Raw genomic sequence first — 27,022 nt, forward strand, 5'->3', positions numbered from 1 at the left:
GGTTTAGGAACTAAAGCTAATGGCTCTAAATTTACACTGAATTTATAGTCAAGGCAATGTAAGAAGATACCTGACAACTGCAGTGGGCTAAGTGCAACAGCTCTCCACCCACCTCAACCAAGCATGTAATGTTATTCTGTAAAAGTAACCATGGCAAAACCTCAGCGTTATTGCAGCTCTATAGAAGGCTGTTGTCTCACCTGCAGACATTTACACTTCATAACTGAAAGCTGACAACAGCAATTGTAGCTCTGAAGAATCTTCTTACACTGTCTCAAATGTAACTATTAGGAATTAGGTTCCTCAAACTACAAAATTATTTCAATACATAGACTGCAATCTGCTATTTCTCACCATCACCTTCCATTAAGCAAATTAATGTTGCACTCAATAAAACTTGCAGACTGGTCACTGTTTAGCTGAAAATCAATCTTACAGATAAGCTCTAACACCTGGTCGGAAACACTCCGCTCACTAGTCGAGATGAGGTAACTTTTGGTGGCTCCTTTAGTGAGACTGGCTGTGTAACCATTACACAGCTAAGCTCTATACCAGTCACACTTTAAGCACAGAATACGGGAAACCTGCTGTCTCAGCTGAGAGGAGAATAATTCGCTGGATAACAGTTTCTGGCGACAGAGAGGTCACTTGCTGCATGCTGTGGGTCAAGGGCCCTGGGAACAATGGACACAATAGATTCAACCCCTTCTCAGAAATGGGTGTCATGACACCTTGTGACCCCTGGAATTGTTATACAACCATAGCTCCCCCTGGAATCTCCAAGGCTATTTTGCAAACACAGAACAGATGTGTGTTGCCAGATGCCAAGTGTTACTGTCCCATGAAATGAAAAGCTGTGGTTTTCAGCCCAGAGTTATACCAGGAATTTCACCTGGGAGGAGCAAGAGGGGTGAGGGCATAGTAGGAAACTGAGTGAACAACAAGAACTTGTTGCAGTCATCTGTGAGACAGCCAGTCAAAAGAGGGTAGAGGCCAAGATACTTATATTGGGTTACATGAGCAAAAAACACAGCGAGGAGAGCCTGTTTTGGTCCAGAGTCAGGAATGCAGGCATAAGTGACAAGTGCTGTCTACAGTTTGAGGAGATGGAAGCAGCAAGAAGAAAGTGGGAGGCAGTTTGTCTTGGACTGGTGGAGGGTGGAGAGATGCATCCCTCAGTGACAAAGGTAAAATGCCATAGGAACCTTTCTATAGTTTTATTTATGTGCAGGAGCAAGAAATTCTAGTTGGTCAAAGACGGGAAGACATGTAGTTTTTCCATTTTACTATCTGTCAGGAAGGACTGCAAGTGTCTTACGAGTCTTACAGATGCTAGATGAAACCTTACTTCTCAAAGTAGAAAAAAGATGGCACAATTTATTAAATAATATGAATAAAACTGTTACCACTTTTAATTTATATCGCCATGTCCAATTTAATCTTTTACCTTTTCACCTGTAAATGCTTCTACATCTTATGTGCCACCTTTTTGTTTTCAGTGTACTCCTTATTTGCTGTGTTTGATAGTCTGAGTTTATGTATAGTTGTATGTCTTCCTGCAAAACCTTCCCTATGATTCAACAATGCATATGAACTGATGCTGGGTCTTTGCAACTGTCAGATGGGCCTGTGATCCTGTTTAAAGAATTACCCTCAACTCATGGGGCAAATCTTTTATAGTAAGGTTGTCGAGCCAATTATTTAGAGTTATCCATGTTTGCCAGACTGCTATTAAAGGCTGCAGAGAGTGATTACTTTATTTAGCTAGCACACTTAAGGGTGGTACATTCCAAGCTGCTTACAAAGACAGACCTGTCAGCAACTCCAAATGTAATTGATATCACCCACTTCAGGGCTTAACTATCCTAACTAATACACCCCAATTTGTAAAATGTAATTTGTGTTGTGCATGCTACCAGTATAGAACAGTTATACTCCCATAATTTTTACATATCTCTCAATTGTATTTTGAAGCTGGTGACATGAAAAAATTGATCAACATTATCATTAGCCATTTGGCACGCGCTGTTGGGTAAGGGTACCTCCACCCACTTTTTATGAATTGTACTCTTCTAAAATACCTATTTATGTTGCCTGTTCACATTTTCAAATATCATCTGCCCACCTTCTATTAAGTTATCACTTCTGACATCTTTTATCTTTGAATTCATCAACAAACTTCCTTGGCCCATCTACAATCCCCTCACCTAACTAAATGTTCCATCTCCATTTCATTATGGTCATTATTACGTCTTCCACTCCAGTCTACTGCCTGATTGATTCCATTTCCAATCCCTTCTTGCAATGCCCAACATGCACCTCTCCATCGTTCACTGCCCAACCCTCAGCTTTTTAATGCTCTTCTAATTAAAAATCCTGGTTTCACTGCCATATACCAAAATGATAATACACAATAAACATAAACTTACAGTTTCAGACACATCAAAAGCTTAGTTTTACAAACCTCGTTTAGTTTACAAAAAAGCAACTTATTGTTTTCAAAATCCCATTCATCGTTTCTATCACTGCACTGTTAATTTGTACTATTGTCTATCAGATATGCCAATCATAGATCATTTATACTGCTACGACCCAGCTGAAATGTTTCAAGTAAATATGGACATATTCATTTTAACCAACCTTGATGTAATGAATTCTCTGACTATCAATGAGGTAGTAACCACAATTAGAGAACTACAAAATTACAATGGATGTGATGAAGATGTAATCTGTAAACAAATCTAAAACACACATAAAACATGCAATCATAAAACAAAATGTGGCTTGCACACAAAATACTAGAGGACAGGATCACAGGAATAACCCATCCGTTATTCAACAAACAGTGATAAAAACAAACCCACGTAACTACAGAAAAGAAACCTCTCTGGACTACAAATACTAAATATTTTCCCTCATAATTTACAAAATCAAAAACACTTTGGAACCACAACTTGGGGAATACCAAGAACTATTTCGCCCATACAGGAGAAGCTGCCTGCAGAAATTTTCAGGCTGAAACTAATACTTAAATATCACAAGTACAGAAATAAATAGTTATTTATTTCAGAGATTTCAATTTGCAAATTAATTTGCAATATGAATGTAAAATGACTCGTTCCACATCATGACGATTTATCATGCAAAATGATCCGTGGAACATGAAAGTAACTAAAAAAAAACCATACATTTTAAACATCCTCAGGTCATACAGCCTCCATCCCAAATTAATACACATCACTGAACTTCAACCCACACAATTTTCAAGATAAAGTTAAGGGAAGAAATTGCAAAAGTTTTCACAATAAAATCTATTCTTAGGAAATGTGACATTATCCCAATGGAGCCCTCAAGTACAACATGGAGATTTGGCAAAAAGAAAACTCACCTAAAATTAAAATCTGAGCAAAAACCTCCATGAGAACATGAGAACAAAGAACCTGGTGTGTGCTAATTATTATCTCTTGACTTGGGACAAAAAGAAAAGAGAGAGAGAGAGAGAGAGAGAGAGAGAGAGAGAGAGAGAGAGGAGAAGAAGAAGCCGCCTTAAAACTAGTCTTTGAGACAAAATCACACCCATGAAATCCCTATGAACAAAGTCTTCATAAATAGTACTACAATTTAAATATCTTGGAGAAAACATCAACCAAGGATAAATAGAACCAATAAAATGAAAAACTTAAATCTCTCACCTGGTCAGCATATAACAACAAACATTTGTCCATATTTACTAACATCCAACACCACAAAAACTTAACTCTACTGAAGGCCACAAATACCCGAGCAACCCAGTTCCAAATTAAAAATGAAACAAGAACTGACAAGCTAATCAAAACTGAAAAAAGAATCATGGGAATGTTGAAAACCAGCAAACACCATAATTAAGATGAAATTTTTTTATAACAACTTGTTCTGTGAAAACTTGAAAGGAATATAGGAAGAAAATGGATCCAATTATTCAGTAAGATCTTAAAGCTGTTTGACTCCAGATAATAGACGTAGAGAACAAAGATAAAATTATTAATCTTCTAAAGAATCGCAATTTTTCAGCAGAAACAACATGTAGCAAGTCTTTAGAGATTTCAAATTAATTGAAAAAACTATGATCGGGAAGAATGAAATGCAACAGGTTGGATCAAAGGACTGAACAGTACAATCTGCAAAGAAAAATATTACATGGAATGAATCAAGTGGTCCAGTGTGGTCAATGAGGTTAATAATAACAACAACAAGAACAACAACTTATCTTATTCTACTTAATTTTCAAGGCCACTTAGAAGGTCCTCCACTCCTTGACAAAGTATGTGTTGAAGACAAACTGTATATTGGCATTAGCAAAATTTAAGTGATTTAGTTATTTCCATTAACATTTATTCCTCCTCCATTTTCCCAAGTCAAAGACCTGAAAACTTCCTCCAGAATAGTGCAGAATAATTCCAGTGATGAAAGAATCTATCTTTAAACAAATTTCTCACAACCTTATGAAGTCTAACGGAAACTACAGCATTGATAAAGTGCTTAAAAAAATTCTGCAGCACTATAATTATCTGTATAGCTTGTTTTTGGAATTGCAAACCTTTCTCACCAATATTTTGGCCACAGATAATCAATGCATACTTGTGAGATTCCAATTATGAATGGGACAATGCGGCTTGACTACGCTGTTCAGTCTGTCAAGGTATCTGGAGTGGTGTTTTCAAGTTTAGACGGTGAGTCCACTGTTGCTTTATGATAATAGGCGCGTCAGCTCGAGAAGTTGTCCATCAAACTGACATACACCACGCCACCATCATAAAATTGTATTATTGCCTTGAGATTAAAACTTTTAAGCTCAGCCTCACAGGTGTTACCTGCAGTCAACACCTGTCAATTGCCACTAAATACAAATTGTAGTCTGTAGGTATCCTGTGGACAATGTGACAGAGCTCACACTCCCTTTCTGGAGGTAACTGGAAGGGCTGTGTCAACACAGGCAGTACACATCTGTTTCCACACAATCCATTTCGCTTCCACTGAACTTAGACAAATGTCGTCTTGGTTCTCCGACTGAAATGTGCAGGTTTTGTCTTATGCTTGTTAACTGTTTGTCCAATGCCAGACAATCTTAGAAGGTTGTGCAGATGGCAAGATACCAATGTATGCCTCGGGCATACAGTCCAACGAGATCAGCAGGGGTATTTTAGACCAGTATGCCACTCTCTTCAGTGACAACATTAATCTGAGAGTTGTGCAATATCTACATATTAGTCCAACATTACAATGAACACAGATATTGGACCCATCTAGTGAATATCTTCCTTCACAAAACAGGAATAAAACAGAATGGCCTGAAGTATTTACAGACAGAAACAACTGAGTGTGCTAGGAAGAAGACGAAACCTGCACTGTGTACTCGTAGTAACTGTCCTCACTGGATGACCTCAGGAGGTCCATAAACAAATACTGCTGCAGGTTTGAATAACAACAAGTCTACCAACTTATGAAGAGCATTCCAAGGAAAATCCATGTACATTAAAATCCACTGCATGGAACACGAGACTGAATGTTGCTCTGCAGGATATTTTGTGATTTGACAAATGTGCAATTCTGAAAAGGCTGGCATTATGCTACTTATGGTTGTGTTTTTATTGTGCAATGATGTGATTTGTAGCACCATATGGCTTCTTTCACTTCCTGTTTCTGAAAAAAATCTCCCATGCTGCAGCTAAGCCTTGTCTCTACATCTTTTCTTCAACAAAGATAAAAAGTCAGTCATCATCTGCACAAGAAAATCTTTATTTGGTTCACTTAACCAGTTTCGACAGTTTAAACTGCCATTTTCAGAAGTGAAACAGAATCATATCATTGGTAAGCCCACATGAAAATAAGAATTGGACAGTTGTGTCCTTTACTACAGAGCAAAATGGAGTGACACCTCTAAAAATATGTGATACATGCAATGAGTGGCAAACAGTTAACTGTAAATTTCACATCATACATAAAACATGTGAAAAAAGTCAACCATCAAACAGTTTTGAAGACTACAATTTAAACTGTCTAAACAAGCTAAAGGTTTTTTTGTGCAGCTGTGAATGACTTTGCGTCTCTGGTGAAATATTCTGCAGCTGCTAAAAACTACTGCTATGAACAAAATCATAATATCCTTTCTTCCAGGAGTGCTAGTCCTGCAAGTTTCACAGCAGGACTTCTGTGAAATTTGGACAGTAGGGGATGAGGTACAGATGGTAACAGAGCTGTGAGTACTGGGCACATTTGGGTAACTCGGTTGGTTGACAGACAGATCCTGGATTCACAACCAGGAGCAGATACTGGTTCTCTAGTTTTACAAAAGTGTTTCGCAAAAAGAATGCAAGCTTTCCTACAGGGATTCTCATTTGAGTTCAAATAGCGTCTTCGTACCACTTGTTGATCGAACCTATTAGAAACAAGTTTGGCAGCATGCTTCTGGACTGCTTCAATGTCTTCCTTTAATTCAATCTGGTGGCAATTTCAAACACGCTATCGGTACTCAAGAATGGATCACACTGGTGTTCTACATGCAGTCTCCCTTACAGATGTGCTACACTTTCCTAAAATTCTCCCAATAAATCGAAGTTAACCATTCACCTTTCTTACTACTGTCCTTACATGCTAATTTCATTTCATATCGCTTTGCAACATTATGCCCAGATACTTAATTGACATGGCCATGTCGAGTAGCATACTACACTAATACTGTATTTGAACATTACAAGACTTTTTCTACTCATCTGCATTAACTTACATCTTTCTACAGTTAGAGCTAGCTGCCATTCATCATAACAAACAGAAATTCAATCTAAGACATCATGTATTCTTCTAGTCACTCAATGACAATACTTTCCTGTGTACGAGGGATTATCCAAAACAAACCTACACCCCCCCCCCCTCCCCCCTCTTTAAACTAATTCATTCACATTTTAAGCAGAAACCTTCAATCCCCTTCAAAGTACTCTCGACTTGCATTAATAAACTTGCCTAATCTTTTATTCCATTTCTCAAAACATTGGTTAAATTCTCTTCTTGTTTGGCAGCGGCTCTGTCTTTTTCTTTCACCTTAGCAACATCAACATAATGCTTTCCTTTCAGATCTCTTTTCATTCTAGGAAAAAAAAGAAAAAGTGCCACGGGGCAACATGGGGTGAGTATGGGAGGGTGAAAATTTTGGTTGTAAATTGTCATACAAAGCATGGTAGTGTGAGCAGGGGCATTGTCATGATGGAAAAACCAGTCACCCAACTGCCCAAATCAGACCCCTTCCACGGCACACAGCTGCGCAATCTTTTCAAATCTTCCAAGTAGAAAGCCTGGTTAACTGGCTGACCCTGCGGAACGAACTCTGAATGGATGACTCCTCTCACACGTGAAAACAAACCAGCATTTTTTAAATGTTTGGTTTCACATGGTAAGCTTTCTTTGGGAGAGAAACTTCAAGTCTTTCACTGACTTGACAATTGCTTTGATTCAGGATCATAAGCGTAGCACCTAGATCCGTCACCTGTGATAGTTTCTGAAAAAAGTTTGGATAATTTCAGGACTCTTCTTTCAAAGCACACATGCTTCCACATGACCTTGTTATTGTTCAGTAATCAGCAGTCATGGTATGAATTTGACAGCCACCCTTTTCATTACCAGATTTTCTGCTGCAATTTGCTCCACTGAACTTCCAAATAATCCATGACAACTCCACAATTTCTTCAATGGTCCGTCGTCTATCTTCATTGATGATTGCATGAATGTTTTCAACATTTTTGAGTGTTCGGGCCATGGATGGAAAACCAAAACAAGATTTGTCATCAATTGACATTGCCCCATTTTTTAAATGGGAAAACCACTCAAACACTTTAGTTTTCCCCGCAGCATTCTCCTTGTACACTGTTTTTATTTCAAGAGTTTCTGTTCCACTTTTTCCAAGCAAAATGCAGAATTTTACTGCAGCATGCTGTTTATGAAAACCTGCCACTGCAATAATGGCAACGGCACAAAACAGTTGTCACTATGAACTGTGCCAAAACTAGTCTACCTCCTCCAGTGACAGGATTCTGCCTACTAACTCTGCAATGTTCACACTATGGACTCCTAGAAGCAAAACACAATACTACAAAAGCTCTGCCCACCAAAAAGTAGTCTGGTTTCTTTTGGGCACCCCTTCTTACTATAGCGTCATCAGCAAAAAGTCACAGATTGCTGTCAAGGACAATGTATTGGATTTTATGAACAAAGAAGCCTTCAACCTATTCTGTAAGTGCAGATCTTCCTTAACAGTCCACAGTGGAGCACTGCATCAAATCCTTTCTGGAAATCTAGGAATATGGAATCTGCGTGTTTACTTTCATCCATGGTTCGCAGTTTACCGTGTGAGGAAGAAGCAAGCTGAGTTCACACAAGCGATGGTTTGTAATTCTTCCAGATTTTGGGACTCAAGCTTTTCTGTCTCAAGGAATATAAATAGTTTGGGCTTCCATGACCATGGGAATTTAGCGACCCCTCATTGTCAGTTCCGTACAACTTGCGATACTGGCACAGACAGTCTTTTCGCAGATGATGCAGTTATTTTCTTATCTTCTGCGAGAAAATGCTGTATGAATATTCAGTCAGCTCACAATAAGGTTTTAATTCAGTTTAAATATTGGCTACTCATTTTAAATGTTCATCAATGTAAAAGTGTACATTTCACAAAACAAAATAAATAGTATCCTATGACTACAATATCAATTAGTCACACTCTAAACTGGTCAACTCTTACAAATACCCGGCTTGAACAATCTGTAGGGATATGAAATGGAATTACCATGTAGACAAAGTCATACATAAAATAAGTGAAAGACTTGGGTTTACTGGTAATATACTAGAAAAGCGCAATCAGTCCACAAAGATTGATTATAAAACACTTTGTCGACCCACCCTAGAACACTGCTCAAATGTGTAGGACCCATACCAAACAGTGCCAACAGGAAGTACTGGATGTATGAATGGTCAAGAGTTTCTTTCATCCATGGGAGATAGTCAAGGAGATGATGAAACTTAATTGGCAGGCACTTAAAGATGCAAACTATTCTGAGAATTCCTAGTTACACAAAGTTTCAATAACTAGATTGAATGATGACTATGAATATCTACACCTCCTACATACTGCTCCCTTAAGGATCGAAAGGGCAGTATTCAACTGACTGCAGCTTGCAGAGCAGCGCCTAACCAGTCACGCTTCCCACACTGCATTTATGAATGGAACTTTGTCCAATGAGAAGAAAAGTGTCAACTTCACAACAGTTTGCAGAGTATGGATGTAGATACAGATTCTACTTTTGGTAGGGCATAGAGGGGAAAAAAACACACCAAGCTTGACTTCAAGCAATCTAGATACAAAGTGAAATGTTCAAGATGACACACACACACACACAGTGCATTTTTTATGTGGGGTTTTACGGCGCAAAACCTCTAAGGCCATAAGTGCCCAGTAAAGGACCATAGAATGCTGAGACCGCGAGGGTAAAAAACCATTGCGAGGTCCAATACAAAAAGGAAGAAGAAAAAATCTAAAACATCAAGATGTTACAGGAGATTATCTAAAAGAGGTCGACCATACACCAGAGTCACCAGGTAGAAATCAAATCTCTTTTGTCATATTACTGCTTTTTGAAAAACTTTTTAAAACGCGAGCCACAGCTCGCACGTCATGTGTGCGAATTTTGTATGTGAAAAACTCTTAGAGCTTTTTAAATAACAGAAATGTTATTAACATTCTACATCTTTATTCTTCAAGCTTACACATGTGCAGCAATCTGCCGCTAGAGGGATCCAAACTGTAGGGTGTGACAGGGCAGTGTATAACCTATCTATGTTGATGAGAAACAGCATGGTGCAATTGAGTTTCGAACCTGAAGAGTTCGTTTACACATGGAGCATTATCTCCTTTAGCATGACAATGCCAGACCACACTGCAACTCCTGCAACAGTCCAACACCTTGGGTTCACTGTCATTGATTATTCCCTGTAGTCCCGACTTGACCCCATCCAATTTTCACACACCTCCAAAACTTAAATGACACCTTCAAGGTCTTCACTTTGTTAGTGGCAAAACAGTGCAAGCAGAGGTGGTCACATAGCTACATCAACAAACTCAAACATTTTCCAGTGATTGTATTGACAAACTGGTCTCTCAAATAAGTGTGTTTGTCGCCAGGCTGACCGTTGAAAAATGAATATGCAGAGATGAAGAATAAAGCTGTAGAATGTTAATAACATTTGTTTTATTTAAAAAGCTTTAAGAGTTTTCATACAAACATATCTGAGGCACTACTATTCAACACATTCTCTTATGCTGTTTTGTCCAATTCTACAACTGCCCAGCCAGTATGTAACTACAAGTTATAATGATACAGGCTTCCCCCTAAGAATCTTGTGAAATGTCTGATACCACCTTTTTGTTATATGCATCTGGATAGTTATCTGACAAGTCAGTGCTTTCTAGGGACTTGTACATGTGTCTTTATATCATACTGTCCAATTTACTAAAACACTTGATATTCATTGTGAAAGCATACAGAATGTTCTGGAAAGACTTATATTATCATGATTGTCAGGGGGATTGTTGTCATTAACAAAATTATGTACAGGTGCTAAGTTAGATGTTTAATGAAGAAATTGAAGTGTTAAATATCTGGCGGCAAATATTAAGAGGCTGTGGAAATGTTGGCATAAGTGGTTGGCACCTCTAATTACCTTAACTGCAGTTGATTGGTGGGTTGACACAGATAACACCATTAACTTGAGAAACGGCTTAAAAGTTATTAGCAAGCAATGTATTTTCATTTGTTATCTATTTTTATGTCTTACTCTCATCATTTGTAATTAATATCCTTTGTAATTACATTTCTAATTAACTTTCCAATTGTTTACACCACACAACTTTCCGATTTTCAGAATTTAAGGCCTTATTTGTAAATTTTACGTTTGTAGATGGATAAAGCACAAGATTTGTACTGTCACTGAATGCTAGTAACCAAATCCAAACTGTAATTAATTACGTAACTAAAATAATACAAGAGACATCATTGTAATTAAAGTTCCGAGAGATTTTTTATATTTAAAACTACAGATAATACTACAAAATTTATGTAATACGATATTGTATTTTATACCTTATTCAGCTGTAACATCAGTTTCTTTACATTTTGTAAATTTTAATTGTAACATCAAAAATGTACAAAATTTAATAATGGGTTATTTTGAAATTTATTTTTAAATTCTATATAAAGCAAAGCAGTGATGCTGTGGGGTGATCAGTTGTTGAGTTGTTGTTTTGTCAGTCAGTCAAAGAGATCTGTGAAGTATGTCAGTCAGTGTTTTTGTTAACGTGACGAGTATGCAGTTCAGTTGTCAATAAATTTTGTGCAGTTGGAAACTGTTATATTCTTTCATCAAATGAACTCCAGGCAACATAGTTATGTTAAATGTAACGATCCGAGCGGAACGTTATAGTGTGGGTGTTTTGTTTTAGGGCACAAAAAACAACTGGGGTCATAAGCGCCCAAGTCAAAACTATAGAACACAAACATAGACACAAGGGAAATAACTATATGTCAGTCCCAATGGACAGAATAGGAGACAGCTAAAAAAAAAGCACATGCAAAAAGGGCTAAAAGAACATCACACAAAAATGGAAATCCAAAACTAAAAATTAAATGGCCTTCACCATATTGCTTCGGCAGATAAGTAAAATGTGGTCGACATCCCGCACGTCATTTGCAAAAACGGCTGATAAATCACATGGCAAACCCAAGCTGGGGCGTAAATTGGTAAAAAAAGAGCATTCTAGCAGGAAGTGGCGGACAGTTAAAATTTGGTCGCAATGCTTACATAGTGGTGGGGTAGCGCCACTGAGCAAATGATGATGGCTAAAAATGCAATGCCCAATACACAGCAAAGTTACAATTATACCCTCCCAGCGGGAGGGATGAATGAATGAGAGGAGTTCGTGCAAGGCACTGGGAGAAGCTTAATAAGCCGAAGCTTATTCCCGTGAAGGGAGGACCATTGGCAATGCCAAAGGGACACCACCTCCTGACAGACGGCAATGCAGAGATCATCAGAGGGAATAGAGGTACTCGTGGGCTGAGATACGAGGACTGCAGCCTTGGCAGCAAAGTCGGCAGCCTCGTTTCCTGGCAGACCGACATGACCAGTGGACCCACAGAAACATGACATTGTTTTCCAGCGTAGCGTGGCGGTTAAAAACACAGAAAGGACGTCTCCATACGTGAATTGTGTCACGGCATGCCTCAGTCCACCAAGGGACTCTGACACAACGTGATAAGAGGAAGTGCAAGGAATGGAACGTTCTGCAGCAGTGAGGATAACGTTGGTGAGATAGCCCACCTGGTCATCACAACTGAGGAGCTCTTGTTCTGCGAAGGTCGCCAGGGAGGAGTAAAGCTGCCAGTAAGCTGCCATTTGGGCATGCATGTGGATGGGGTAGGAGTCAGCAGATTGAGAGCACATGGGAAATGGTTGATCGAGTAGGTGTCAGAAAGAATGGACCACTCAAGACCATGGGCAAGCTGGGCAGTGCAAAAGGATAGGTCCAAAAGGGAATAGGTGTGCGAGGAGTCAGATTAGATTAGATTTACTTTCATTCCAATTGATCCGTAGTGAGGAGGTCCTCCAGGATGTGGAACATGTCAGAAAAACAACAATACATGACAAATATTTACAACTAAAACAAATAAGTTAATGTACCATTTCACAGGTCCCAAGTGGAATGATTGTCATTTTTTAATGAACACTAAGAGTCATTTTACAAATACTAATGCACTGAATTTAAAATAAAAAAGTTTTTTATTTATTTATAAGGTAATACAACTACTGTAATACTTATTTACAATGAACACATTACTGCACTGAAATGGTGCAGAAGTTAGTATAATCTCTCACACACACACACACACACACACACACACACACACACACACACACACACACAAATTTTCAATGAACACATTACTGCACTGAAATTGTACAGAAGTTATGTTGTACTTATATACAAATCAGTTGGTTTTACTAAGAAATTCATCAATGGAGTAGAAGGAGTTGGCCACCAATAAATCCTTTAGGCTTCTCTTAAACTGAATTTCATTGGTTGTTAAGCTTTTTATGGCTGCTGGCAAGTTATTGAAAATGCGTGTTCCTGAATAATGCACACCTTTTTGTACAAGACTAAGTGACTTTAAATCCTTGTGAAGATTATTCTTATTTCTAGTATTGATTCCATGAATTGAGCTGTTGGTTTGAAAAAGTGATACATTTTTAATGACAAATTTCATAAAGGAATAAATATATTGTGAAGCAGTAGTTAGTATCCCTAGTTCCCTAAACAGGCTTCTGCAGGATGTTCTTGAGTTCACACCACATATAACTCTCACTGCACGTTTTCGTGCCCGGAAAACTTTAGCTTGGCTTGATGAATTCCCCCAAAAAATAATCCCATATGACATTATGGAATGAAAGTAAGCATAGTATGCCAGCTTTTTCATTTTTATATCCCCTATTTCTGACAAAATTCGCATTGCAAACAGAGATTTGTTAAGACGCTTCAGCAGTTCTGTGGTGTGCTCCTCCCAGTTGAATTTATTATCAAGCTGTAATCCCAAGAATTTAACACTGTCCACTTCTTCTATCTTCTTGTCATCGTATGTTAGACATATACTCTTGGGACACCCCTTACAAGTTCTGAACTGCATGTAGTGTGTTTTTTCAAAGTTTAGTGACAAAGAATTGGCTCGGTCTCCAAAAGAAAAGTGCCATTCCATAAATGAGAGCAGGATTTCAGAGGGCCAGCAATGGCATCAACACCTTTCTGAATAATAAATGGATTGACCGTGGTGAAGGACTGACCATCTTCAGTATGTGAGACCATGAGGAACCGTGGTGCAGCAAGGAGGGTCTTTGAATCATTAGCCTTATTACTTTTAGATTTTGTAGGTACTGAGTGGGAAGATGATTGACTCATCATGAGGAAATCCCCCATGACTGCCAGCGTCTCCGATGGTGCACTCCTTCCAAGTGGAGGCCCCTGCACAAGGGGGCACACCTGCCTTAGGTGATTGTTCACACCTCCCGAACACCTGATAGAGAGACCAATCGGCAATTTGGGAAGGTTACAGCTCACGCAATCACCTCTCCCTGAGCCTGGCCTGTACCAGAGGGTACATGCAAGCCCTACCTGTCGACCCGGGGTGGGAATTATGCGTCACCCAGTCACCTTTTACATGTCAGACGTGTGGGCCATCCTTCAGGAGTGCACAGGGAGGAAGAAGAAAAAAAAAAGAGAATCCTCAAACGCCGAAGTGGAGGAACGAGAGGGAAGGGAAACAAAGAAACGAAAAGGGAGGCAAAAAGAAAGTTGAGACTGTTCGCAGGTCAGCATCAGAGTGCAGGGCCTTTTCAATAATACCCCAGACATGTTACCCAAGGGAGGGGAAAAAGAATAGCAAAAGGATAGGCAGACAGCATGAAAGGGAAAAAGTGCTACAGTGCTACAAAGGCTGGGGCCCCGTGGCAGCCAAGCACGAACCCCCCAAAGTGTGGCAAGCCCCCTGCGCGCGCTTTTTGTGTGTGTGTGTGTGTGTGTGTGTGTGTGTGTGTGTGTGTGTGTGTGTGTGTGTGCGCACGCGCATCACAACTGCAGAATGATTCACAGATTTTGAAACCAACCAGTTAAGCTAGGTTTTGGACGCCCTGATTGAAGGATTAGAAGAACGAATCTTCACAAAACTGGAGACACTGCAGAACTAGCCTAGCAAATGTGAGTTAGGCATTACACATATGCTAAAACTTGGCTTTTTCTCATGTAGGATGCTGGAAGGGGAGGAACTGGTACAATCTCATACTTCCCTTTCCAGTTGATGACATGTCTATTTCCAAGTTACAACTCATTTAAACTATACTTCCTATTTCATTTACATTGGCTGAAATCAATATTACCAATATACTCCAACATGTTTCTAGTGTCTATTCGAGAGAAAAAGTTTTTACATGATGTACCTATCCATCAATCTGGCTTAGAGGGCTGCACATGCAACAGAAAAAATTACTTACAAAACTTGTCCAAGTCATTCATTCTGCCGACTTAAAACTGCACTCTATTCCCACAAATCTTTGGAAATGTTTCGATGACTCTGGTACACTTCATCAACAAAGACATTTTGTTTATGAGTTAGGATTCATTGTTACAAGTTTTGTTGACACTATAGTTAACTAACTACCTTGGATTAGAGAACTTTAGAACTATGAAAGTTTTTATTTTGATTCCTCATTGAGACATCTATTTTCAAAATGTTTCAGAGTTTCCATTTGCGTACAGATGCCCTTTTCATAGAGTTGTTTTGTTTCGTTAGTCTTCAAGCAACGTACCATAGGAAATGATTGTTTCACTGTGCTCTGTAAAGTCAGAGAAATAATTTTCCTGCTATACATGGCAGAGTGTAAAAAGTATTCCAGTTGGATTCTACATCATTGTTCTATAAACTAATGGCAAGCTGAAATAATGACTGTCATCCCTTTTGAAGTCTCTCGCTCTAATTTTACCATTTTTAACATTATGTAAGTTAGACAAGGAAGTAACATGTTTCTCGACATTTTGCAAAAGAAAGTGCTCCGAATTGTTCAATGCATCTTCATGTAACGTGTTTGTAATGGAGCCTGCTCCATGTTAAGCATTACTGTGACACTAATGTTGTAATTGCTGTTGGTTTTCACAGTTTTTATACCACTGATGAATAACGCTTTGCTTTGAAAATTTATTCCTGTCTATGGTTCTGGTTAATAACAATAATCTGGCAGCACTTTATATAGGGGCTAACAGAGAAAGGAGTGATTTATAGAGTCATACTAAAGTAGCAACTTTTAGTGAATGCCAAAGATTTTCCTGTCTTTGATCTGTTTAGGCTTCTTCCATTAAACAACTTGGTAAGGACCTCAGAATGGCAAGAAATAATTAGACAAATGACCTCAACAGTGGCTGAATTACAGTTAGAATTATTCTTTAGATTAGCTTTGTGCCCTTCCGATACCTATTTATACGGTTATAGACCTTAAATTGTTTTGGCAGAATACTCCTAAATATGTGGTGTTTGGGACTGATTTCGGCACTTCCTAAGCAATGATGTAAACAATCACTATTTCTCTCATCTGTTTACATGCACCACATAACATTTGATTTAGCTGCCATGTTCATATTTGGAATTATGAAGCATGTAACAAAGCCAGCCAGCCTCCATTGGAAGTCCCAAAAACTACACTTCAAATTTGAACAAGGTTCTGCGAAAGTTCTTTCCTCATTTGAGAGAACTGTCCAATCACATTGCAGCATTCTTTGTTTTACTCACTTCTCTACTTTCGGCAGGTGTGTCTATTCAAACACAATGGTCTACTTCCAGGCCATTCTCAAATATGCACAATGACGCAGACACTTGCACACTGGTAATTTTAATTATAAAATATCCTACAGCAATAAATTTAAGAGTTTTCGTGCAGATACTCTTCAATGGAGTTGGAGATGTCCAACAAAGTTCTTTAATTCAGTCAAACTCTACCACATCATCCACCTGTCACATTAGTTTGCTTTGGGAGGTTTTTGAATACCTTTGCACCCATGTTTCTGACTTTCTATACTAATGTTGTCCCATTGAGTCTTTGTAGGGATTGCTTTTTGTGCTATAGCTACATTCATGTTTTTCAGTAATTATGAATTGTGAAAGAGTTTTCAAAATATCAAGCTTTTATTTTAAGTGGTATCGGTAGGATTTCAAGAATTATCACCAGATAGACCTAATTCTTATAACCTGGCTCTGTATTTTGAAAATACTCTCCCTGCGAGTGGAGCTTACCAAAAAATTATGCCACAATTCATTAGCAAATGGAACTATGTAGAACAAGCCAGGTTCTTCACTTTGAATGATCTATATCAGTCATACAAAGATGAACAATTCCACGATTAAAACAAAGTGAGTGACTATGTCACATCTGTCTGCGACATCCAGAGCTGGGCATTTCGTTTTGGATGTATTTACATGCTGCCTGTTGACAGTGCAGAATCAGGTTTGCTTAGCAGAGTGGTAACAGTCCAATCACTTTTCTATGCACTTCAACATCTAGTTTTAGACAAAGTCACATACAATTAACACACCAAATGCAGAAACACTACAAACAATTAAAACATATCCTAACTTATAATACGAGCAGGAAGTGTCACCTTCAACTGACTATGGGAACTGGCCCTTGTGGTAGCAGAGCAATATGACAATGGTGAACAGAATGGAAAGCATGAACAAGATTATTCTTTGATTTCTTCTTGTTATGGCAGCTGTCCTGTAAACAACTAGCTGTCAGTCACTTTGTTATTCTGATCGAGGTATAAAACACCTCATTAATTCTAAGTAGTGTGTTTTCCAAGTAAGGTTGTGGTCTGTAAAGAGGTACTACAGTTCAGGCATCCTGTTATAGTTTTATAAGGAAAATAATGGGGCCACAGAGAGGAAGTAATATTTACAAAACTGGCCTCACTGATTATAACCCAGCAAACACTTATAGAAGAACAAAGAATCTACAATATTGTAGTAACATAAAGAGTAAAATGTTTATCCTCATTCTGAACTAGAAGTGAAGAAATCGAGAAACTTTACCAACATATTAAGATCTGCATGTTTCCTCAACGATGAGATAGACAAAGCAACCATAGTTGAAGTTAGAAAACATCTTAGGTTGGGTGAAGAAACCTTAGCTGAGTCCACGTAAGATCCACGAGTTGCAGTGGACTGTGTGTGGCAGCCATGCAATGCATGACCAGTCATGCAATGCATTCTTGTTTACTGTCTCTACAGCAACACCCCAATATTGTCACAGCTCTATAGGTGGCATTATTTCCCCCTGTAGACATTTGCATTTCACAGTTGAAATCTGGCAACAATGTTGTTAGTTGGTACTCAAACACGATTATAGCCACAATAAACAGCAACTTAGAACAAAACAAAAGCAGATTACTACTAAATCACAATTTGAAGCTAATAACTGACTACCACAGTGACCATGTCTTGCCACTAGATCACTCCAGAGCACTGTCGTAATCTGTCCAAGTCACCACTGCAAGTTGCGAAGTGCTTCCAGATTACAATAACTTTCCTTACAGCCTACATTCCACTCATTGAGGAAAGTAACTATATCATCAGTAGGTACATGGATAATATGAAAGTTGTTGCACACTAATAGTTGATATTTTTTTAGAGTATGTGCCACATCTACACTACTGACCAACTAATACTGAGGACATAGCTGAAGAAAGAAATCATGTACTAAGCACCCTCACTATTCGAAAGCTTCTTCCAAAATTTATTCCTTGAAGTCCTTGTTGACACTACCTTCCTCATACTGCATGCACTTTTCTGAAAGTGTCCAACTTTTTCAATAGATTTGTATTTACGTGTAAGCCAGTTACCAGAAGGCAGCCGTTTGTTATCCGTTAGCCTTTGCTGCTGTTTTGATTTCCCCATTATGTATATTAATGCAAGACCACAAGCAAGACAGAACACTGTCAGAGTTAAAATTAGCAAATCCCACAATCAAGCAATAAAATTCCGAAATCTGCAAGTTACATAGATTTATTAAGTCACATTCAACCAACTCAACGATATATTAAGCTCCCAAACTTCATCACTATGCAGATTTTATGCTGCGACAATAACTTAATTCAATAGATCCATGACAATTGGTTACAAACTAACACGCAATTGGAATTGTTGTTCCATTAGAATAGTTCACAAATTTTCTCACTGGGATATTCTAAAACAACACGAATAAAAAAAGGTTAGAGGGTTGGACAGATTTGCAAAGAAACAAAGAGCATACAAGAAATGCTGCTAAGCTACGTGAGTGTACAAGATGAAAGCAAATCTATTACAGTGTGGATCTAAGATAAGTGCCACATTCAAATTGAGTATGATGCCTGTTTGATTTTTAATTAAATTTGATCTGGTGTGGTTATAGCAAGCCCATTATCAAAGCACCACTTTCAATTGCTAATTGTTGTGCAGAGTAATCTGATAAATCGACACTGTAAGAAGATGAGAATGGAGGGAATACCAAATCACCAACTTTAGAGAGTGTAACTTACACACACACACACACACACACACACACACACACACACACACACACACACAATGTTTAACAATCTATGATATCCAAAACCACGTATCTAGACAAGACCTCAACAAGTCTGAGGAGAGGATAAGCAAATATACGTTTACATGGATTCACTCCATATGAATGAAAAAGAACTAATTCCCATACAAGAACGAATTCCCATACAATCTTAATTCAAACAAACTATGAGCCTGTTGGCGCATAAACGCTTTTTTAAACTTTCCCCTGCGACTACATGTCAGTGTGTAAGGGAGATGTACACGCTGAAATAGTCTTCACAGATCTGACAACATTTATGAGCAGGATTTTACAAAACTGCTGTGTTCAGCCGACCAGACCCAAGGCTTGGCCTAATGCTTCGTATTCTGCAGCCACTGCATACAAACACAGGAAGACTGTAATAGACAGCATGACCCCAAGCGCTGAATATTCACAAACCATAATTAAAAGCTTACAAATATTTTACGAATCCAGAAATCTACAAAGCGTGCCTCCTATTTAACTACGAACTTCACAACAGAACATTACAAAAGGAAAAGGTATTTTATATACGACATGGCATGCCATGTCACGTCAGACATAAATAACCTACTTACCAAAACGTTATTGCCAACGTGACTAGTAATTGCGTGCATGAAATGTGGATTCTGGTAAATGCCATCAGCTGTCACGCTTCTCTCCGGACGTGTACGTGGAGACCTAAAGGAAATACACTACCGTCAATAAATTACATAACAAAAAAAAGCACTTCCGTCCAATATATGCACTTTACACTTCGAAATGATCTTGCAACACTTCATTCATGTCGAGATCTAATGACCTCCAAATGCAAGAAAAACGTTGTATACTGATTTTCACTTTCCCAATTCCTATCATCGATTTCATTTCATGTACACTAAAGCACTCAGTTGTTCTTTATTCATCGTCGAAACACTATCACTTTAATCAGAATGGAGCATGTAAACTAGAGCGTACCTTGAAGCATTCGGTCTGGTTTTCCGTTTGTTGTTCATTCTGCCTTCCTCGCTCCTGCCGGGGTAGGCGCCTTCACGTATTTTTGTAGGGACCGGAATTTTGGCAAATTTTATTAGCACCCACAAGAAGAAAGATAAGATATTTAAGATTATAAAAATCTTGGGAAGGTGGTTTAACGGCGATTAGATGCGCTAGATGCGAATCAAAGTTTTGTTCCCCCTTCCACAAAATTAATCACCATCCACAAACCTCGTCTCAATATGGCAGCTAAGATTGTGTACACCTTGTAGACATGTGACTCCTACACAATACAGCAGCGAACAAACAGCTGTGTCGCTGAAGACGCGAATTGGCAAACGTGCAAGAAATTCGATTCTTTAATATCGCTGATACAGTTGAGAGAATGACCAACAAACTTATACTAAAGCTAGCTGATCAGGACAAATACAAAATAATTGGTAGACATAACAATCACATTAATTTCCTGGAGTTACACATTTTCTTCCCGCGATGCAAAATATTTTCCACGTATATCTACGTACAGCTCAATCAATGTATTTTATCGATTGGTTTGAAATCGAAGAACCGGGTCTTATATCGCATAGTCGAATACGAATTCAAAAAGACTAACAATTGTTCAAGAAACCGCCAAAAATAAAAGTTATAACTAATTCTCAAGAGTTGAGAAAACCACTGCTTCTTTGGTGAAGCTCAAACGTTACGTCTATAATGATAATTGAGAAAATTGGTCATGATTTAGAAACTGATATAAATATTTGAATATGCAAGACAGAGTTAATTCCCACGGACAATACTTTAGTTAACACATTTGCTTTAACACATTCCTACAACCTATTTTAGAATGGTGAAAAGTGCATAGGATCTATGGGGTTTCGGACAGCAAATTACAAGCTTGAAGCCCATGAAGTAGCTATCAATGATCAGAAAATAAATGAAATTTCACATAAGAGATTTCTAGGAATACAAATGAATAATTAATGATGAGAGAGTGAACATTACCCGCTCAGGAAACACAGATCAGCATGTTTGCACTAAGAGCTATTTTGCCCTTTGTTGACAGGGAAAAAATAATTCTGTCATATTCCGCATATTTCCACCCCATGATCTGGTACAATGTTCTGGCGAAATGTTGCAAAAGTGGAAAAAGCTTTCAAAATACAAAAACGATCTGTGGGATTGATCTCAGGTGTTTCAAATCGTATATCCTGTAGGCACCCATTCAAGACACTTGAGACATTGACACTCGCAAATCTTACTGGAGTAAGAATTTACAGTGAGTACCTACCGAATAAAAAAAAAGAACATTGACAAATCTCATATATTTAAAAATAAACTGAAACAATTCCTCATAAACCATACTGTACATAATTTAAATGAATTTCTAGAATTACAAGACTTGTGTATTATATTATAAATTATGAAATCTGTATACTAATGTACATAATATTATATATATTTTATGCATATTGTCTGCAGTGCAGTTGGTTTTTTTACCATGAATATTAAATCGTATATCTTGTATTTGTATTGCTTCCAGTATTGTTTGTTTTTCTCTTCTTTTTGCCCATATAATAATATATTTATTGATTTGTCTTGTACTGCAAAATAGTCTGTATAAAATGTAATTTTACAGGGCCAAATAATAATGGGACCAAATGAAACCATACAGTTAGAACCAACAAGAAGTAATGGATGCATATAAAGAAGGGAGCATGAGAATTGACAATTTGTTTGATCTATGGGAGAGCGTCATGAAAATGTTGAAAAAAATGAACTGGCAGATGAGATAGACGCCAAATACCTCATGAAAGCTTGTTTAGAAGGTTTTAACAATCATGATGAAGTGAGAACCTTGTGAATATACTAAGCCCTCTATGTATTGCTCCTGTAGGACCACAAAGACCAGATTAGAATAATTACAGCGTTCACAGAAGCATTTAAGAAGTCAGATTTTCCATCTTCTTTATGCAAATGGAACGGACAAAAACATGAATATGTGCTACTATAGGTAATGTCCTATGTCATGGAATTTGCAGTGTTTGCAGCATATGGATATAGATGGAAAGGTTATAGAGTGAGAACTTAATATAAAAACTCAACACCCATAAAACTATTAACTTAGGTCCCACGAAGTGCAGATGGAAGTAGTTACAAATATAAATACTACAGTCTCAATAGTTGAAATATACAGGGGATTCACTTCAAATCACATACTGGAAAGTGTAAAAGGTGACCACAGCATGATCACTAATAAATTAGATTGATTGATTCATTTTTATTTGGCCTCATTTAGTTACATTATGTACAGAGTGTGTACTTGCGAGACAGGAAAGACAGTTTAATCTAATGCCTTCAAATAGTAAGCCTACATATTACAGTATAAAACATCGGATTGACAACAATGATAGGCTAATAATGTTGCACACATTTTTTCTTGATTAATATTTAGGTCTTAAAGTTACTCACATACTCTTTAACTCAGGTGACTACAGAAAAGATATAAAAAAATACATGGTGCTTGCAATAGAGTCAGGTGACTACAGTACACACACACAGGTAAAAATAGCATTCCTTCTTACTTGCATGTACAGTGTGGTGACTAATGTCATTGTACTACATCATGTATATGAAGACAGCGATGTCATTTGCACTCAGGAGATCCATCTGAAAAGGTTACCGACGCTATTACGGACATATGACAGGAATTATCAGTCTTTGAACGCAGAATGGTAGTTGGAGATAGACGCAGGGGACACTGCATTCAGGTGATCGTTAGAGAATTCAATATTTGGCCATCCACATTATCAAAAGTGTGCCGAGACCTCCAGATTTTAGGCCTACATCTCACCACGAACAATGCAGTGGGCGACAGCAGCAGCGTTTGCATGGAGTTGTCAGTGATCATAGAGAAGCAACACTGCGAAAATAATCGCAGAAATCGATGGGGGATGTACGATGAACATGCTCGTGAGACGAAATTTGGCGTTAATGGGCTACAGCAGAAGGCAACAAACACGAGTGCCCTGGGCAACAACATATCGCCTACAGTGCCTCTCCTGTACTTGTCACCAAGTCGGTTTTACCCTTGACGACTGGAAAGACGTGGTCTGATGAGTTCTAATTTCAGTTGGTGAGAGCTGATGGTAGGGTCTGACTGTAGTGTAGAACCCACGAAGACATGGACCTATGTTGTCAACAAGGCACTGTACAAGCTGCTGGTGGCGCCATAATGGTGAGGGCTGTGTTTACAAAGAATGGACTGGGTGCTCTGGTCCTACTGAACCGATCATTGACTGGAAATGTTTATGTTCAGCTACATAGAGATCATTTGCAGCCTTTCATGGGCTTCCTGTTTCCAAACAAGGATGCATCATGCCATCAGGCCAAATCGAGTGGTTTGAAGAACATCCTAAACAGTTCGAGCGAATTATTTGACCACCCAGATCATCCAACGTGAATCCCATCGAACATTTATGGGACATAATAGAGAGGTCAGTTCAAGCACAAAATCCTGCAGTGGTGACACTTTGTGGATTGTGAATTGTGGTTTATTAGTCTCATAACATACATAATCAAGATTATTTGATTTAGGTACAGGAGACACGTCAAAAGTTTCGTAAAATTTACCACATAGAAACCTGATGTTTACATACAACATCATAATAATAATGCAATTTTGTTTTATATACACAAAAGGTAGAGATAATAATAATAACAATAATAAAAATAGTATCTAAAGATCTAACACTAAATTACCCTAGCTCTAATTATCATATCATCCTCCAAAAATTCTTCTATCGAATAGTAGCATTCCTACACCAGAAACTGATGTAGCCTTATTTTTAGGATCTCTGGATTAATATTAAATATATTTTTGGCAATTAATTTGTTATATATTGTCATCCCCATATACTGTGGAGGCCGTTCATATAATTTCAATTTGTGTGTGGGAAGCATAAAATTATTTTTATTTTTGTGTTGTATGTGTGGTTAAATTGATTTTCCTCAAATAATTTTTGCCTGCTGTGTAAGAAAATAATAATTTCATAAACGTATATGGAGGGTACAATTAGGATTTGCAGTTGTCGAAATAATAGGTGAAAAGATTCTGTTTTCTGCACAGTACACATGTATCTGTGATTTTTTTCTGAAGTTTCAGAATACTTGAACTTCCCCAGAAAATTATTCCATACCTAATGACACATTCAGAATAACTATGGTATGCTATTTTTCGTTTATTCATGTTGGTAGAATTTGCAAGTATCTGCAAATGCAAAACTGTTTAGTTTATTTTATAAGGAGTCAATATGTGTGTCCACATTTAGTTCTAGGAGTTTGACAGTGTCAACTTCTTCTGTAAGTTGATTGTTGTGCTGTATTTTAAGCTCTGCAAATTTTGAGTGTTTGGTTTGGCCCCATATGGTTTTTTTCAATGTTCAGTTTCAACCCATTTAACTGGAAACAGTTGTCTAAGGTATCCAGTGTGCTCACAATGAAGCTTGGAATTCTTTCTTCATAACCATCTTCAATTAAAACAGAAATATTGTCTGCAAACAGAACTGACGAGGTATTGATATTTGTGGATAAGTCATTTACATAGAATAGGAACAAGATTGGCCCCAAAATGGAGCCTTGAGGCACACCTTGTGATACAGTACTCCACTTGGAAAAATAATTCAGCACATTTGAAGTGATAGTTACCCTTTGTTTTCTGTTCTGGAGGTATGAAGTAAGATATTTGAGAGTATTACCCTCAATCCCACATTTATCTAATTTGTAGATAAGCAAGGCATGGTTTACACAGTCAAAAGCTTTAGTAAGATCACAGAAAATGCCAGCAACTTTACTCCTCTGGTCCAGTGCTTTGCACATCTTTTCAATAAAGTTATTTACTGCGTCCAAGGTGTTTTTTCCTGGTTGGAATCGAAATTGATTATTTATAATAATATCATGTTTTACAATAAAATTTTATATCTGGTTTGCAGCTACTTTCTCAAACACTTTCGACAAGTTTGGAAGAATAGAAATAGGACATTAGTTTCCCATGTTTTCGCTCGACCCTTTCTTGAACAGAGGTCTGACTTCGGCATAATTCAACACATCAGGAAAGCATCCCTGTTCAATAGATTGATTAATTATTACAGTTAATGGATGTGCTATTATGTGATACACATTTCTTTGTTAATTTTTGGTAGTTCAATGAATAATACAGAGTGGTCATAGATTCCTAGATCTAAGCAAAATTTATGGACATCTCCAAATACATAGTTGGTTATGATATTATCAATACAGGTGGCTGACTGTGCATTTACCCTAGTGACTTGATTAAAGTTTACTTTGAAGCCAAAACTTTTTACTATGTCACTGAATTTCGATACCTCATTGCTTTCACCTAGGATATTAATGTTGAAGTCAGTAGCTATTACAACCTCTTTTCCTTTTTCTTTCTTTAGATTTTTTTCGCATGATGGGTGGCTGTAGAGGAGCAGTGTTTCTGCAGAGAACTTTCAACGACTTGTTGAATCTATACCATGTCGACTTGCTGCACCATTTGGGCACAAGGAGGTCCAACACAATATAAGTAGGTATGTCATGACTTTTGTCACTTCAGTGTACACTCTTCTGCACTACAAAATTCCTTTTCCATTAAATAATCCTTTAGAAGTTGCCAAAATGTCTATTCTTTGGTACTGTCCTGTAGGGCCGTGGGAAGATACTTTACGAATTCTACACCTGAGTGTTGATGACATGTTTCACCAGCTCTTGTTCTGTACTTCTTAACTGGTCTTTATTTTTCGTGTCACATGAATCAACATTTGCAGTTTTTCTACTCAGATACACTGATCAGCCAGAACATTATGACCACCAACCTACTATCGATACAAGCCTGTCCAGACATTAGCAGCGTCGCCTGGCAAGGAATAACTGCGAGTCACACATACACACACAAGGTGCATGTAGTACTGTCTGTGTGTAGAAAGGGAAAGGCAGGCTATCTATCAGAGTTTGACCGAGGGCAGATTGTGAAGGCCCAGAGGCTCAACACAAGCACTTCAGAAACTGCACAACTTGTCAGATGTTTGAGGGGTGCTGTAGTGAGTGTCTTCAACATGTGGCGAAACCAAGCTGAAATCATCATGGGGTTGGGCAGCCACACATCATTACAGATGTTGGATGTTGTAGACTGGGCAGACTAGTAAAACAGGGTAGGTAGCGAACTGTAGTGGAACTAACATAAGACTTTAATACTGGGTAGAGTACAGTTGTGTCTGAACATACAGTGCTCTGAACACTCCTAACGATGGCCTCTGCATCTGACGACTCACCACGACATCGATAACTGTGACTGAAATGGGTAGGTGACCATTGGCACTGGATGTCGGCGCAGTGGCAGAACATTTCATGACTGATGACTCCTGATACCTTCTTCTGCTGATGTGAAGGCGCGAATCTGTCGTCTTCCAGGAGATGCGCTGGGGATTCATGAGACCAGTGAAGCTCATGCAAGCCACTATGACGGCCAAGAAGTATCATTCACTGGTTGCAGATAATGTACATTCTTTATGTCAATCATGTTTCTCGACGACAGTGGCGTTTTTAAACAAGATAAGGTGCCATGTCCCAAGACAGGAGCGTGATGAAGTGATTCGAGGAACACAGTGGCGAGTTTAAGTTGATGAGCTAGTCATCCAACTCAACAGATCTAAACCCAATCGAACACAACTGGGATATGAATGAATGTGGCATCGGAGTCATTGCCCTCCTCCCTGGAATTTACAGGAATTAGATTACTTGTGTGTGCAGATGTTGT

General features: G+C 38.2%; 1 protein-coding gene across 1 annotated transcript in view; it reads right to left on the bottom strand.

Annotated features, from left to right (window-relative positions):
* LOC126203714 (ataxin-2) overlaps positions 1-20,403 on the bottom strand; it is a 126,043-nt gene extending 105,640 nt beyond the window's left edge. The window contains exons 1-2 of the mRNA XM_049938089.1: positions 20,191-20,403; positions 19,812-19,914 (exon numbers count right to left, since the gene is read on the bottom strand). Of these exons, the coding sequence (XP_049794046.1) occupies positions 19,812-19,914; positions 20,191-20,228 (141 nt within the window). The 5' untranslated portion in view covers positions 20,229-20,403. The remainder of the gene's footprint in view (positions 1-19,811; positions 19,915-20,190) is intronic.
* Between the last annotated feature and the right edge of the window lie 6,619 nt (positions 20,404-27,022).

The sequence above is a fragment of the Schistocerca nitens genome, chromosome 9, assembly GCF_023898315.1.
Source record: "Schistocerca nitens isolate TAMUIC-IGC-003100 chromosome 9, iqSchNite1.1, whole genome shotgun sequence".
Lineage (NCBI taxonomy): Eukaryota > Metazoa > Arthropoda > Insecta > Orthoptera > Acrididae > Schistocerca > Schistocerca nitens.